Source organism: Mytilus galloprovincialis, chromosome 2 (genome assembly GCF_965363235.1).
Source record: "Mytilus galloprovincialis chromosome 2, xbMytGall1.hap1.1, whole genome shotgun sequence".
NCBI lineage: Eukaryota > Metazoa > Mollusca > Bivalvia > Mytilida > Mytilidae > Mytilus > Mytilus galloprovincialis.
In genome coordinates, this window is record NC_134839.1 from 15,100,955 (window position 1) to 15,115,615 (window position 14,661).

The window sequence follows — 14,661 nt, forward strand, 5'->3', positions numbered from 1 at the left end:
GTTTTGGTCTCAACAGTTTAGGAATTAGGGGCCAAAAAAGGGCCCAAATAAGCATTATTCTTGGTTTTCGCACAATAACATTAGTTTAAGTAAATAGAAATCAATGAAAGTTAAACACAATGTTAATGACTACAAAAGGAAGGTTGGTATTGATTTTGGGAGTTTAGGTCCCAACAGTTTAGGAATTAGGGGCCAAAAAGGGACCCAAATAAGCATTTTTCTTGGTTTTCGCACCATAACGTTAGTATAAGTAAATAGAAATCTATGAAATTTAAACACAAGGTTTATGACCATAAAAGAAAGGTTCGGTTTGATTTTGGGAGTTTTGGTCCCAACATAATAAGGGGCCCAAAGGGTCCAAAATTAAACTTTTGTTTGATTTCATCAAAATTGAATAATTGGGGTTCTTTGATATGCTGAATCTAACTGTCATGACTGTGTATGTAGATTCTTAACTTTTGGTCCCGTTTTCAAATTGGTCTACATTAAGGTCCAAAGGGTCCAAAATTAAACTTAGTTTGATTTTGACAAAAAATGAATCAGTTAGGTTCTTTGATATGCTGAATCTAAAAATGTACTTAGATTCTTGATTATTGGCCCAGTTTTCAAGTTGGTCCAAATCGGGGTCCAAAATTAAACTTTGTTTGATTTCATCAAAAATTGAATAAATGGGGTTCTTTGATATTCCAAATCTAACTGTGTATGTAGATTCTTCATTTTTGGTCCTGTTTTCAAATTGGTCTACACTAAAGTCCAAAGGGTCCAAAATTAAACTTAGTCTGATTTTAACAAAAATTGAAATCTTGAAGTTCTTTGATATGCTGAATCCAAAAATGTACTTAGATTTTTTATTATGGGCCCAGTTTTCAAGTTGGTCCAAATCAGGATCTAAAATTATTATATTAAGTATTGTGTAATAGCAAGTCTTTTCAATTGCACAGTATTGCGCAATGGCAAGAAATATCTAATTGCACAATATTGTGAAATATCAAATTTTTTTTTAATTAGAGTTATCTTTCTTTGTCCAGAATAGTAAGCAAGAAATATCTAATTGCAAAATATTGTGCAATAGCAAGATTTTTTTTTAATTGGAGTTATCTTTCTTTGTCCAGAATCAACTTAAATCTTTGTTATATACAATATACAATGTATATTCACTTTTTACTACCAACTGATAAATTAAAATAATCTTTACCATTCAGTGATAACAAGCAGTTTTTTTACATCTTAATATTTTATGATGTATTTAAATGAGTAGTTATTGTTGCAAACTCCATTAGAAATTTTAATTGAGATTAGTTTTGGAATAAGGGAAAGGGGGATGTGATTAAAAAAATTGGGTTCAATTTTTCTCATTTGAAATTTCATAAATAAAAAAGAAAATTTCTTCAAACATTTTTTTGAGAGGATTAATATTCAACAGCATAGTGAATTGCTCTAAGAGAAACAAAAATTTTAAGTTCATTAGAACACATTCATTCTGTGTCAGAAACCTATGCTGTGTCAACTATTTAATCACAATCCAAATTTAGAGCTGAATCCAGCTTGAATGTTGTGTCCATACTTGCCCTAACCGTTCAGGGTTCAACCTCTGCGGTCGTATAAAGCTACGCCCTGCGGAGCATCTGGTTAAAATTTTCACCAATGTCTAATGCATACATACATAAAGTTAACTGAAACTTTTACTTTCAGTACTTAACCAGAGTTTACTTTGTTTACTTTTCTGATTTGTTTTGAAATCAAAGGACACTAGTGCTTTGAGGTCTTATATCATGCAGTGAATACAAATCATTTTCATCTATGTAAAATTATTTCGTCTTTTTCTACACCTGATTCATCCCTCAGCTTTGGAAAATATTTTCAGTAGATTCTGTTCTTTTTTTGTCCATTCACAATGGTTTGATACATTGACCTAAGTAGAGTGCAAAAAAGAACAGCCTAGTTCAGAGACAGTAAATTCTATAGTTCCAGCTTTGACAACAGACACGTGTTAAGGTCTTCATCTTAATTTACAAAACTTGTGAATGAAATTAACAGAGCTAATTTTCCAAATAAGGAAATAAGACTGCTCAAAACTTATGAAGTTATGAGTCAGTTTCAAAATACAAGGAGGGGGCAGAAAGACATTTTTTTTGGAAGTCGTGATAAGGCCTCTATTTTTGCAGGAATTCTGGATTTACACTTATTAGGACTCTGGATTTATTGATTAAGTGTATGGGATAAGGTTAAGAAACTTATTTTTGTGGGGAAATTGTGGATGATGCACCTTCCTACTAGATTTCCCTTCTTTTGTTTGAATATTATATTTGAGCTGTGACACCCCTGTATGAAAGTGACTATATCTAGATATACAGAATGACAGCCATCTTACAAGTATCTTTTACTTTCCACAATGAATTGTATGTAGATTTATAATACTTTTTCACTATAAAATTTTTAAATATTTCTTATTTGTCAATATATCTGATGTTTTTATTGTTAATCTGATAGTCCTAGAAAGTAAAAGTTTAAATTATTAATTCAATTAATTTAGTGCCACTTATCCTCATCTCATGGGTATTTGTGATATTAAGATTGCATTGTGACGTCACAATTTCCTGTGAAAAAGTATCCATAATACAAGTTTATATGACTTATGACACATATGATCTGACCATACTTACTGCTGAACTCAGTTTACATGTTCATTTGTATAGGGATTAATATTGATGTCAATATCTCTGCCTTCAACTTAGTTTAGCTATTATGTTTATCTGTATTTTTATTGTTCAGTGATATGAATCTCAAATCTAGCCATGCAGGCAGTCCTTTTATTGAAAATATATATAATACTTTTCTATTAAGATTGTATATAGTTTGGTTTTTTTTTACTGCATATCAAAGAATACATTTATTACTGTTCCCCTTCCCCCTTTTCCTTGTGCTACCCAAATCTTACAACATGTTTTATGATTAATATTTTCAATATGCAGATCATATTATGAGGCTTGTCATATAAAATGACTTGCAAATTTGTTATTGTTACTAAGGATTCATTTATTTTCATGGATATTCAATATGTGGATATGCTATTATAGTCTGTATGGAACTTTTTAGAAAATGTGTGCTTCGTTGAACATTTATCTACAAAAATTGTTATCCAACGACAGTTTATGAATCCTCAGTATGCTGTTTCAGGGTTCCTTTTTCATTTTAAAAGAGGGAGCCGAAATATATTCCCATTAATGTGTTCCACAAACAATTCTATCAGAATATGCATAGATTATAGAAAAGTTAACGACATAAGTTTATCTGACAATTATCTGATTCCTGGTATCAGCCTTTTATTCATATTTTAGCTCATATTTTTACCAAGTGTTATTTTTATTTTCAGGATATAAAGCCTACAAACAATGTGGAGTCAGGAGAACATGTCCTAGGCAGTCTGGCCAGAATGACCGTTTTAATTACCCATTTAATTGTAGAATTTGCTAAAAGTTTACCAGGATTTGACCGTTTATCAAAAGATGATCAAATTATATTGCTCAAGGTAAGTTTCTTCAATTCAGTCACAGTTATATGAAAAATTGACATTTGATGCCCTTATCACTGAGTTTTTCATACCATCAAATGTTGTGAAACTTATACACAATGAATATAAGAAAAAGTGTTATAAGTGCCAATAAGACAACTCTCCATCCAAGTAATTATTTGTAAATGTTAAAGTAAACCCTTATATATCAAAGTACACCCTTCAACACCGAGCAAAATTGACTGACCCCAAACAGCAAGGGCCCCAAAAACGATTAGTGTAAAACCATTAAAGCAGGAAAACAAACGGTCTTATCTATATAAAAAACAAGAAATGAGAAACACTTAAGAACCACAACCTCGGAACAATGCTTATTAACACAAAACTCAGATCAAGTTTGAATTTTTGTCACGTTATATTTTACACCTTTTTTTTTTTTTACTTATATTGTTTTATATGTTGTAGTGTGCCTCTAGTGAAGTTATGGCTATCCGAGCCAGTAGATGTTATGAACCTACTAGCAAAGCAATTGTGTTAGCTAATGGAACTCCACTTACAATGGAAAATATGATTGCTGCTGGTCAGCCACAAGAATATACAGAATTAGTGTTTAAATTATGTGAAGATTTAGCCAAACTGGGTTCCGACAATGCTGAATATGCATTGTTTACTGCCATTGCAATATTTTCATGTAAGAATTCTCAATAACTACAATTTTCAAAATTATTGCCTGGATTTATTATCAGACAAAAATGGGAGATAATTTTTTACAATTTCGAAAGCAGAGTAGAGAATATATGTACCAAATGTCAGCATGCAAGTTCTTATGATTGTGATATTTAGACAGTGGCATTATTTGCATCAAAAAAAATCTTGCAATAATTTTCAAATTTACAGTATATTTATACTGTTATTGTCCTTATAAAGTCTGTACTGGTGCACTGTCTGCATACCCTTTTTTCACCACTGAAATTAGTGAGAGAAAAAAAAATTGTTGAAAAGATCAAAGAAACTTCAGTAATTTCAAATCTTGAGATTGTTTGCAGTATTTTCATGGAAAAACCTGTTTTCAACATCAAGTAGAAGTAGAAAATGTCTTTAAAAAGATTCTAGAACACTTCATGAGCCCAAATTATGGAAAATACAAGTAGATTCCAGTTTATGTTATGAAATGAAATGGAACGAAATATTTTGATGAAGTATTTAATTATGATATTTATCAGTAAAATTGGATTTTTGAATTAAAACTTAATATCCATATGGATTAGATATATTAGTTTTGAAAATAAATAAGGTCACCCTCCACAATTTTAAATAACAAACATGGCAGAATGTAAACAAGCCTCGTGAAATTTGCAACCCAAATATGGTAAGGAACTTTTTAGAAATTTCAAGGATTCTAGAAAACTGACTCACTTTATAGCAGCTTTGTACAAGTACTAATTAAGAGTGGGGTAAATATTTACAATCAACATCAAACAGTAGAGCAAAACTGTGAAAACAAGATACTAGGCTAAATGAAGCATTCATCATTCGAAACATTCGAAAGGTGAATGACCACAAGAATTCGACCACCTCACACCTATTCTTAAAATAATTTCAATGTTTATGTCAAATTGTTATAAACAAAACAAAAATGGCATATTATTTGAAACAAACACAAACAGAACCGTATTTGTAATATTGTGCCTATTCTCAAAAGGGAACAAAAAAGATTGATTGAATAATTGTTGGTAGCTTAACGTCCAGTTGCAAATATGTCATTTCAAGAATAGGTTTAAAGAGGGGTAATGAATATACTGGTCCACACATCAGTCTTGTGAAATTGTAACATTTTCTAAAAAACTACAAATCAGAGCTACCTGAAATTTGATATAAATCTTCATGTGAATATTCAATATAGAGTGATTTGTCTTCACATCCATTGCTCGTCCATATCCTGTTAACCGATTTTTTTTTTATTATAACATATAAATACACATTCCTATTAACAAATAACTATAAAGGAAGGGTATCATTAGTCAGTTCAAGCTCACAATATATCCTGTTGTATTTATATTCGTTCATTCAAAAATGCTAGAAATATCCAAATTGAAGAAAATGATTGTTTTAATTTAGTTCATGTTTTAAAATGTTTAATGTTGCTAGGTTTAAAATGAAAAAAACGTTTTAAACAATGCATTAACTGACAACAACTGTTTTTTATACTCAAATCTTTTAGGAAATGTTTTTGTGAATATAAGATTTCATGTTTTTGAGAAATTCTGCATTCATACCTAAAGAGAAATTATGTTTTGTCTAACACTTTAATTTATTGTCATTCATAACCCTTGAAATCTAGGATAAATTAGTACTCTGAATACTATTGGTAATGCTTTCCTAATTATATCATGAATATAGCAACTCACCCTTTATTTAAATTTAACAAGAAAATATGTCATAATGTTTTAATTATTTGTCAATTTCAATCTTTTAAATTAAAAAAAATAAAAACATTGCTACTATATTTTCCATAAATTGGTTCAACTGTAACAATCAGTTTACATATATTGATTTTTCATATTTGTCACTTTGAAAAGCTGCTGTAAAAAACAATAGGGTTTTTTTATTTTTTGTGGGAAAAAACCTGCTGTGATATTATACCTTACTTACGGAAATAAGATCTTTGGCAATAGATTTACATCTTGTTGTTTGTTCGTATTCATTTTACATAACCATGACTTTTATAGCAAAATTTATTTTAAAACTTGGTGATGAACCAACTTTTTTGTAGCTTTACCATGATGACTTTTGACTAGTTTAAAACAATATATAAACATTCCAAATTACTTTCTTGCAAATCAGATATTTTTAACAATTTTACTCATCTGAGTTATCGATATTATGCATATATTAACAAACAAAAAAACACACTGAATTAATTGAAACATAAACATTTATAATGACATAAAAGTCTACTTTATAAATCTGAAATATTACTTAAAATGTTATATAAGTTTGGCTTCTCTATAAAAAGAGGGAATTATTTCCTCTAGGTTATATTTAAAATTATATAAAACCAAAAAGACTCGTATTGTAATATATATCATCAGAATCCACATGATAACATGTCTTATCCAAAAAAAGATTATTTTCAGAAACTTTTAACATCAATCCATAATTTTAATTTTAATCAGATTATAAACAAAAGGTTCATGAAAATACAGAAGATAAAAATCAGGATAGAGAAAGCACTAAACTCTCAATTAACTATACCGTGGATCGAAAAAAAAAAAGTTGTTTTTGTAGATATTTGATTAAATGGTTAGCTAATGTCTCCATAGACCTTTAGAAAATCTTTACTAGGTTGCACATTTAAATTCATGGTTTCACTTATACCCATAAATTCTGCTAAATGTGGTATCCAACAAATAAAATAAATCGACAGTAATAAATTATAAAATCTTAATACAAACAATTAATAATAATCGAGATATGCTCATCGTTATTAAAAGCAAGCTGTAAGTATTCAACCAACTTGTGCTGAGTTCACTCGTAGTTCGTATTTGATTCGCATTTACTAATTCGAATTAGTTTAATTCGCATTCGAAATGTTTAACGTCCTTAAGTCAATTCTAATTCAAATTGCAATGCACGTCAAAACGACGTTAACTTTTAATTCGTACTAACAAAAGCGTATTTCTAATGAGAATTGGATAATTCGAATTAGCCAATTCAAATCAATTCGAATTAAAATAGAAGATTGTGTGAACGCTATTAGCGAATTCGATTTGCACTCGATTTGTATTCAGTTCAAATTAAATGTACATGTGAACAAGGCATAAAATGAAATAATCAATTGTGTTCTTATTCCTATATATGAAATAATAGTTTTTATTAAAGTAAATTTCATCTTTTTCAGCCGATAGAGGTGGACTTCAAAACAGAGATCTCATTGAAGAGATACAAAAAATGTATGTGGACGCATTAAATGAATATGAAAGTAAAAAACGATGTCGTGGTGGAAGTGCCTTAGCAAAGTATCTTCTTTTACTGATGGACCTGCGGAATATAAGTGTTGAGCACTCTAAAATGTTAACAGTTTTACCTATCCCAGAGTCTAACCTGCCCAATGTAGTTAAAGATATATATATACAAGATGATGATGTTTAATGTATAACTATTGTTATTATATGTGGCAGCTGTAGAGACTTTAGACTTGATTACAGGTTATCTAGTTAATTACATGTTATTAATGTAGTCGATTACAGGTTGTCTAGTTAATTAAATGTTATAGAATGTAGTCGATTACATGTAAGCCATTACTGATTATCTAGTTGAAACGGTCATATACTTTTTAGTTTTCAAGGCTTTTTCGTTCATTTTTACATAATTCACCATCTTTTTGACCCAACCTTTTGCCTTTAACATCAACACATTTCCGGTCATAAATGTGACATGATGATTAATTACTATCAAAACAACACCTACTTCAATACTTTCTAATTTTAATCAAGGCTAATTAGTAGTTGGACAGCTGAAATCTACCTGTTCAGGTGACAGGTGAACTATGTTCAGTACCGGACATCATATAAATTGATCGGTTTATTCACAATTATTTTCTTACATTTCAGCGGTTTGTATCTAATTGATTTAGTCCAAAAGATTAAAATTATTAGAAATTACTTTATCAACATGATTTGATGAAAAATTTAAAAAGGTTTTAAATGAAAAATCGTCAGAACTACGTTGTATGAACTAGAACATGTGTGCGCATGTGCACAGGTGTTAAATTTAATAATGCATCCTACATTTCTTCAAAAATGCTAAAATTATCATTGATACCTGTATCTAACGTTTATTTCAAGTATTTTGTTGACGGATTTTACATATACGTTTATGGTCCATGTTTTACCATTGTCAAGTCAACATCCAGTTAGAACAATGTGAAAACGAAAGTAAAATTTTTGACAATGTCATTTTGCACAAATTAAAAGTCTAAGGCAGATATGAGCACGCTGATGTTCACACTTTGAATGATGCACTGCCAATTTAACAGTTACATCCAAACATCAAATTCATATCATATCAAAGTAAAGTTTAAAATCGTTTTTTTTTTTTAATATAATGTCAATCATTGGAATGGCCATCTGATTACCATAATTGCCTTTTGTGACTAAGTCTTAAGGGATTAAAATCGGGATCAGATATGAAATGTCCGGCTGGCTCAAATATTTTTTGGGAGCCCTGCAACATACACTAAAAGTCTATGCAATTTAACAAAATTTCCTCTTTTTGAATTATTATTCTTTAGCATAAATGTTTTAACTTATATCCTGTAATCATGACCGGAGTCTCTCAGTAACCTTTGTTTGTTATTTGCTCAGAGTATGATCTTGTAGTATGTGTGTTGATGTTCTAGGGGAGGTAAATCTACTAAAGAAATTGAAACTATTTATGCTGTATTATGTGCTGAGTCTAACTCAGAATATTTACTCTTATTATGTTTAACATTAGTGCTAAGTTTAGACATATTTCTATATGAATATGGTCTACAAAGTTTTTATCTACATCAGACATAATTATTCAGGGATTTTATCAGCATACAAAGTAAATTATGATTAAATGTTTTTGTAGGATTATTATTTATCATCTGTATTTATTATTTCATCTTTTGTATTGTATGCCATATTTTTATTGTTTTCTTAAAATTCAACCTTTTTTACAACTCTTTAAAGATTTGAGTAAAGATTCAAATTGAAGAAGGATAAATTTTTATTAGTAACCTGTTTTCATGAACATTGTTTGTTTATGTATTTGGATAATCTCTCAAACTTAAGGAGACTTGAATGATATTTTTTCACTCAAATATAGTAGCAGTTACGTCTTACTATCTATATAATAACCTTCTTTTTACAAAAAAATATTTTAATACCATATTTATGGAGATGCTAAAGAATTCCAATTTGACACAGAAAAAAATCAAATTTATTATGAAAAAAAAATTTGATATCCTACGCAATGTATTGTTTTTGTTTTGGAGAATGTTTGGGAGAAACTATGTAAACTAAAGTAGGGTGTCTGAACAATTTTACAATTTATTTTTTTTACACACACATTTTAAAATAAAAAGTAAAATAGGATTCTCAATTTATCCTTTACTAATTGGAAACAAATTACCTGATTCATTTGTAACATCTTACAGCGATTGTGATTAAGAGTGCTACTTCTCAATTTTTATGAAAAATTAGAATTTTTAAAAATTTGAAAAAAAAAATCCATATGTTATTATTTATGCAGAAGCAAACCTTGTTTTCTCTTTTGTTAAAATCTGAAAAAAAAAACTATAGTACCCAATAGAAATGTAAAAACTTTTTCTTCCTCACTTAAGCTAATTAATTAAAATAAAAATAGTACATGCATATCATACACAAATCCTCAGTTAACTTACATATTTTAAAAAAGCAAAATAGTAAATATATTCCCACATGCAGTAGAATGGTAGAGCTGTGAAGTTATTGAGTAGTGTAGTTGAATTGATTATTACAAAAGACATTCTTTCTGTTTCAATGTATAAACATTTTTATGCAATAAAATTATTTTGAGAGAAATGAATACAGCTTTGGAGGTATATATAATCTTTTTTCAAAAGCAATAATTTCAGGACACTGTAAATTCAGAAATTATTGCGATGTTTTAATTAATTATTGCGAAATATGCGACAGGGTTATAATCACAATAACTTAAACTTGCATTTTGAAATGTTTTCTATGGATTAAAAAGGATTTTTCTCAATATCGGAAAGATAAAAATCATATTTTAGTCTAAAATGACAAAATCACAATAATAAATGCAAGCAATAATTTATGAATTTACAGTATTTTTTCCCAGTCCTCTGTGCAAAAAATAATATTGCAAAGATGTTTAAGCAAAATTGAAAATGCAAGCTAAGTTGATATGATCCTCCTAAATTTTATGCAATTATTGTTCAACATAAATTTCTTTGCATATGTTACTATTCCAAATATCATAAGACTTAAGAAAAATAGTTACAAGCCCCAGATTATAAAATTGCAAAGAGAAAAAACTAAATGGCCAGAATATAGAAATTTTGAACTAATGAATAACAAATATGGCGGGCTGCAGCCAACAACAACTGCTGAATTTAAGGTTGTGTGTTATGATGTGACCCACTATTCAGGTCAGTTGTTCTATATATGTACTGAAAAACATATACAACAGCTGTTGAAGAACACCACATGTATTTTCTCAAAAAAAAAAAAAAAACAAGAAAAACTATCTAAATAAATTGACATTTTTTGTATAAGTGAATAATAATACTTTCTAAAATCTGATTTCTTTTTAAATTATATTTATGACCTTAAATATATATAGTCATAATTAAGTTCTAATATCTTTCAAGGATGTATTAATAAGTTTTTAATCTCTAATAAATTATACTATGGGCTAAAACTGTCAACTAAGGGACAAAAATAATCCTCAGAAAAATATAAAATAAAGGATATAGTTATTTAAATTCTACCTAAACAAATAGTAATTAAGAACACTAGACGATTAAACATTTCCTGATTTACAAAGATGTCCTTTTGAGTTCAACAGTTTTCAAATTAAAAAAAAAAAGATATTTTTAGTAGGAGGGATTAAGACCTTTGTTCATAGCCATCTGTGACAAAGATTAAAAAGGTTTTACAGTAAATATATCTGTGACAAAGATTAAAAAGGTTTAACAGTAAATATTTATAGGTGTGAATACACGAGGGTCTGGATGGGTTAACAGAATAGAGAATAATGAGCAAAAAATGCATAATTAAAGAGATAAACAATTAAGATTAGCGATAAATAAATACAACCAAACAAATTTAAACATAAAATTGAGAATAAAGGGGTGCTTTAATATAAAAAAAAATGAGAATAATTGGCAAAGAGACAAAAATGAGAAAGAATAAAGAAAAAGGTACCAAAAATAAAGAAATGTAGGATCTTAGAATAAACAATGCCTCAAACTATCACTTACCAGGAGGGAGATGTTATATAACTGGGGTTGCACATAAATAAGAAATATGTCAATATGGCCATTATATTGTTGGACCAGGTTTCCCTTCTTTCTATTTATTTACAACTATGATCAATACTTGTCAGCTTAAAAAATACATTGCTACTTTTCCTAGTTTAAGATGAGATTTTTGCATCATTTTTTTGATTTTTGATTTTTTCTTTTAAAGAAGTTTGATTATCAGCTACTTTTTAAAAGAATACTTTAAAAAAAAAAAAAATGTTATTTATAAACTTTAAAATCAGTTTTTATTTGGAACAATTTATTTTATGTCAAAAGCTTATACAATATTGTGATAAAAATGAGGAAAGGAGAATAACTCTTGCTGAATTATGGCTGATAGTGCTATGAAAAGTGAAGAGCTGAATTATGGTTGATAGTGCTATGAAACATAAAGTGCTAGATAAGTGCTATATAGAGTGCTTTGTGGAATGAAGTGCTAGATTATTAGTGCTATATGGATTATTTGATGCATAATTGTTTTATGTGAATATTGCTGAATGAATTTTTAATGTGTTAGTTTTTATCTCGTTATAGATACATATGTTTGTTGCTCTGAGTATCAGGGATAATAGAATTATGCCTTTTGTAAATAGAAATATTTGTTTATAGGGTTTTAAATATCAATTTGTGACATATATATTTGCTCATTTCATTTTATTTTCTCATTAGATATCAATAAAAATCATGTATTTAATATAATTTAATTTTGCAATGAAAGCATTTGAGATGAAGTGAGAAATGAGTTTTTGTAAGAAATAATGATATTTGTTAAAATGGTTAGGCAGCATGCACCTGTAAGGTTTTAAGCCATAAGCAATTGGTTGATAACACAAAACAGTGTTTTCTGATATAATAGTTTGTATACAAATTTGGATACTCTGTACTTTTCATGTTGTGAACTTGAACTATTCCCTGTAAATCACACGATCCACATTAAACATACTGTAAAATAAGCCACACCTGTTTTTAAATCCATACCGGATATGCTCCTTATTAGTAGGAGGAAGTTACAGAAAAGAAGAAGTCTGATTTTCAGTGTTTGTTTCACAATATATTAATGCCCTCAAGACACCTCTCTTTTAAAGAAGTGAAACATGTCTACTTGAAAAAAAAAAATGAAAAGCATGCGGTCATTGATAGGAGATGATGAATTAAGATATGGATAAATGATGAATTTATGTTCCGAGCTACTATGTGTGGCAGTTAATAAAAACAAAATCAAATTTATATAGGCCATTTTATGTAGGAACTGTTGTTTGTGAACTTTGCTTTTGTTCTAATTCTCCTGAATGATTAATCAATTTTCAGTAACAATTATAAATTTGTGTAAAAATTTACCTATTAGGTCCTCGAAAAGTGTTTATGTATTATATATACATACAATGAATAAGCATTGATTCTTGACAAAGAAACCATGAGTCCAGAGCCTATGTTACTGATGAAAACTAAAAATTACTCTAATGTCAGAAAATGTCCAAATAAATCTATTCCACACTTGTTTAGTCCTTTTGGTTATAAATCTGGCCTTAAAATTTTAGGCTTTTTAACCTTCCTGATGAAGGTCAATTAAGAAAACCACTTCAAAAGCATGAATGTTTAAGTGTTTTTATCCTTTTTTGTCAGAATTAATGCTTGACAGCTATTAAAACTCTACTATTTTGCTTGCTTAAAGCCTCTGAAGAAATACAGAAGCAAAAATAAAATAATGTTTTATAATTGCTTTTAAGCTGTCTTTGGAGTAATCTATAGTTCTATAAGAAAGATTTGTATTGGTTAATTGAATATTTTTCATCACACTTGCCTCACAGAAGATATCATATCATCAAGTGTAAAAAACATTTTAGTGCATTTAATGTATTGTAAGTATATTTTTTGTTGATTTTTTCAGCTTCATTTGTACAAACAATTCACACTAAATTGTTGAGAACGAAGTCTGTAGGAAGACATTAGCAATTCTGTTTTTCATTACTAAACATTTTTTTATTGGCAGACTCACAATTCAACATTTTATAAACTCTAAATATCCATACTCTGTATTTTCATTAAGAAAAATTTCAATACCCAAAGTATGACCAATAAGACATGTGAGCCAAAAATATATATTCCGTAAAATAGTGGACAGCGAATTAAATTTTATATGGCATGATAATTCTACCTCTCTTTGATATCAGCTGACAAAGAATCCATATTGTATCACTATTGTTAACTATCATTTGTTAGTAATGTCAACAACAGAATATAGATTTGTATGAAAATTATGAGAATTTTTACTGTTTGTGTGTGTATTTTGTGTATGTGTGTTGATTGATAGTGAAGGAGAAAACTTATCATAGTATTGCAGCAATTTGCTCTTTCATAATCTAATGCATTCTGGGTAAGCTTTCACTAAAACGCTGTGATTGGCTAACAAAGCCTTAAACAATCAAAATTCAACCAATGATGTGAATTTTTCATTTTGGGGTTTCGAAAAAAATATTACCCATAATCCTTTAGATTCTAAAATAACGAAATTAAACTTTTACAGGATTTCCATGTTGGCTGGAATGGCTCATATACTTTCAATGCAGTATTGTAATTGTCTGTTTAAAAAAGTTCGTGGAGATATCACCATCAAAAAGTATATTTATATAGTTGTTTCATTATCATTGATGAAAAAAAAGACATTGTAAAATTCTCCCACAGGATTGAGAAGTAATCTAGATTCTCATTGGCTGTTATGGTTGGTTAAGTGTTTGTGAGACTACTGTCTTAAAATATGTAATATTGAGAAAAATTTTATTGTATATAAATAAAATATATCACTATTGTTTGTGTAATCTTGATATTCATTTGTGAAACAAAAAGATTTGTGCTATTTAGTTTCATTTTAAGTACTGTACAAGTAGTACATATTTGACCTCCATAATGTGATAAAAGTCTTATGTTTCACAAACCCTCATTCATGCACACACGTGCACATCAACACACACACACACAAAAGAGTCATATAAAATTCCCCGTCAAGGTGAGGGTCAGTTGACAGCTTAAATTTTTATTTATACATAATAACAAAGTCATGAAAAGATCTGGTTTTGCTTTCTAACAATAAATGATA

The 14,661-nt window shown here is 28.7% G+C and overlaps 1 protein-coding gene across 6 annotated transcripts in view; it reads left to right on the forward strand.

Moving 5' to 3' along the window:
• The window catches only part of LOC143062965 (ecdysone receptor-like), a 121,226-nt gene extending 106,850 nt beyond the window's left edge, over positions 1 to 14,376 (forward strand). For all 6 annotated transcript variants that reach the window (XM_076234837.1, XM_076234838.1, XM_076234839.1 and 3 more), the window contains 3 exons: positions 3,374 to 3,529; positions 3,977 to 4,202; positions 7,413 to 14,376. In XM_076234837.1, coding sequence (XP_076090952.1) covers positions 3,374 to 3,529; positions 3,977 to 4,202; positions 7,413 to 7,663 — 633 coding nt within the window. In that variant the 3' untranslated portion in view covers positions 7,664 to 14,376. The remainder of the gene's footprint in view (positions 1 to 3,373; positions 3,530 to 3,976; positions 4,203 to 7,412) is intronic.
• Positions 14,377 to 14,661: the final 285 nt, after the last annotated feature.